This window comes from Lipophrys pholis (assembly GCF_963383615.2).
Source record: "Lipophrys pholis genome assembly, chromosome: 16".
Lineage (NCBI taxonomy): Eukaryota > Metazoa > Chordata > Actinopteri > Blenniiformes > Blenniidae > Lipophrys > Lipophrys pholis.
In genome coordinates, this window is record NC_137634.1 from 322,304 (window position 1) to 322,875 (window position 572).

Consider the following 572-nt stretch of genomic DNA (forward strand, 5'->3'; position numbering starts at 1 on the left):
CATTGAAGGACAAACTGGATTAGAGAGATTCATTAGAAATAAAGTGGCACGATATCAAGTCTTTCACATTAGTTCACCAAACACCGAACTGTGGTCAGAGACATGTCTCTGCTGATGGTGGGACATGTCCTCCAGTGTAAAGCAATGAGAGTTTGACTGATTTCTTTTAACCCTCATGTTTGTGTGCTTTGCTTTGCAGCGCTGGTTCAAGGAGACACCTTAGAGGACATTTATAACCACTGCAAACAGGTGATCGAGGAACATTCAGGACCCTTTATCTGGATCCCGTCCAAGGAGAAACTATAGGACCTCTTCACCGCGAGGACATGCAGGACTGCCAGGAAGTAGTAATAAGCTGTAACAAAGGATGAGTGTGTGGCCATGAATACTTCATAAATACTTTCAAAGAGTTTTTTTATTGTTTTCTTCTCTTTTGATTGGTTTTACTTTGTTTCCTCTCAACATGAAAGTTCCTGAATCTAAACCAGGAAAATCCACATTCTTTGCTGGTTGGTTACTTAAAGAGTGAATCAACGGGTTTGTCTCCCTTCAGTCCTCTGGACAGAAAGACG

General features: G+C 41.6%; 1 protein-coding gene across 1 annotated transcript in view; it reads left to right on the forward strand.

The window, feature by feature from the left end:
• dlg2 (discs, large homolog 2) overlaps nt 1-338 on the forward strand; it is an 88,517-nt gene extending 88,179 nt beyond the window's left edge. Inside the window, 1 exon segment of the mRNA XM_080483491.1 lies at nt 200-338. Coding sequence (XP_080339617.1) covers nt 200-306 — 107 coding nt within the window. The 3' untranslated portion in view covers nt 307-338.
• Nucleotides 339-572: the final 234 nt, after the last annotated feature.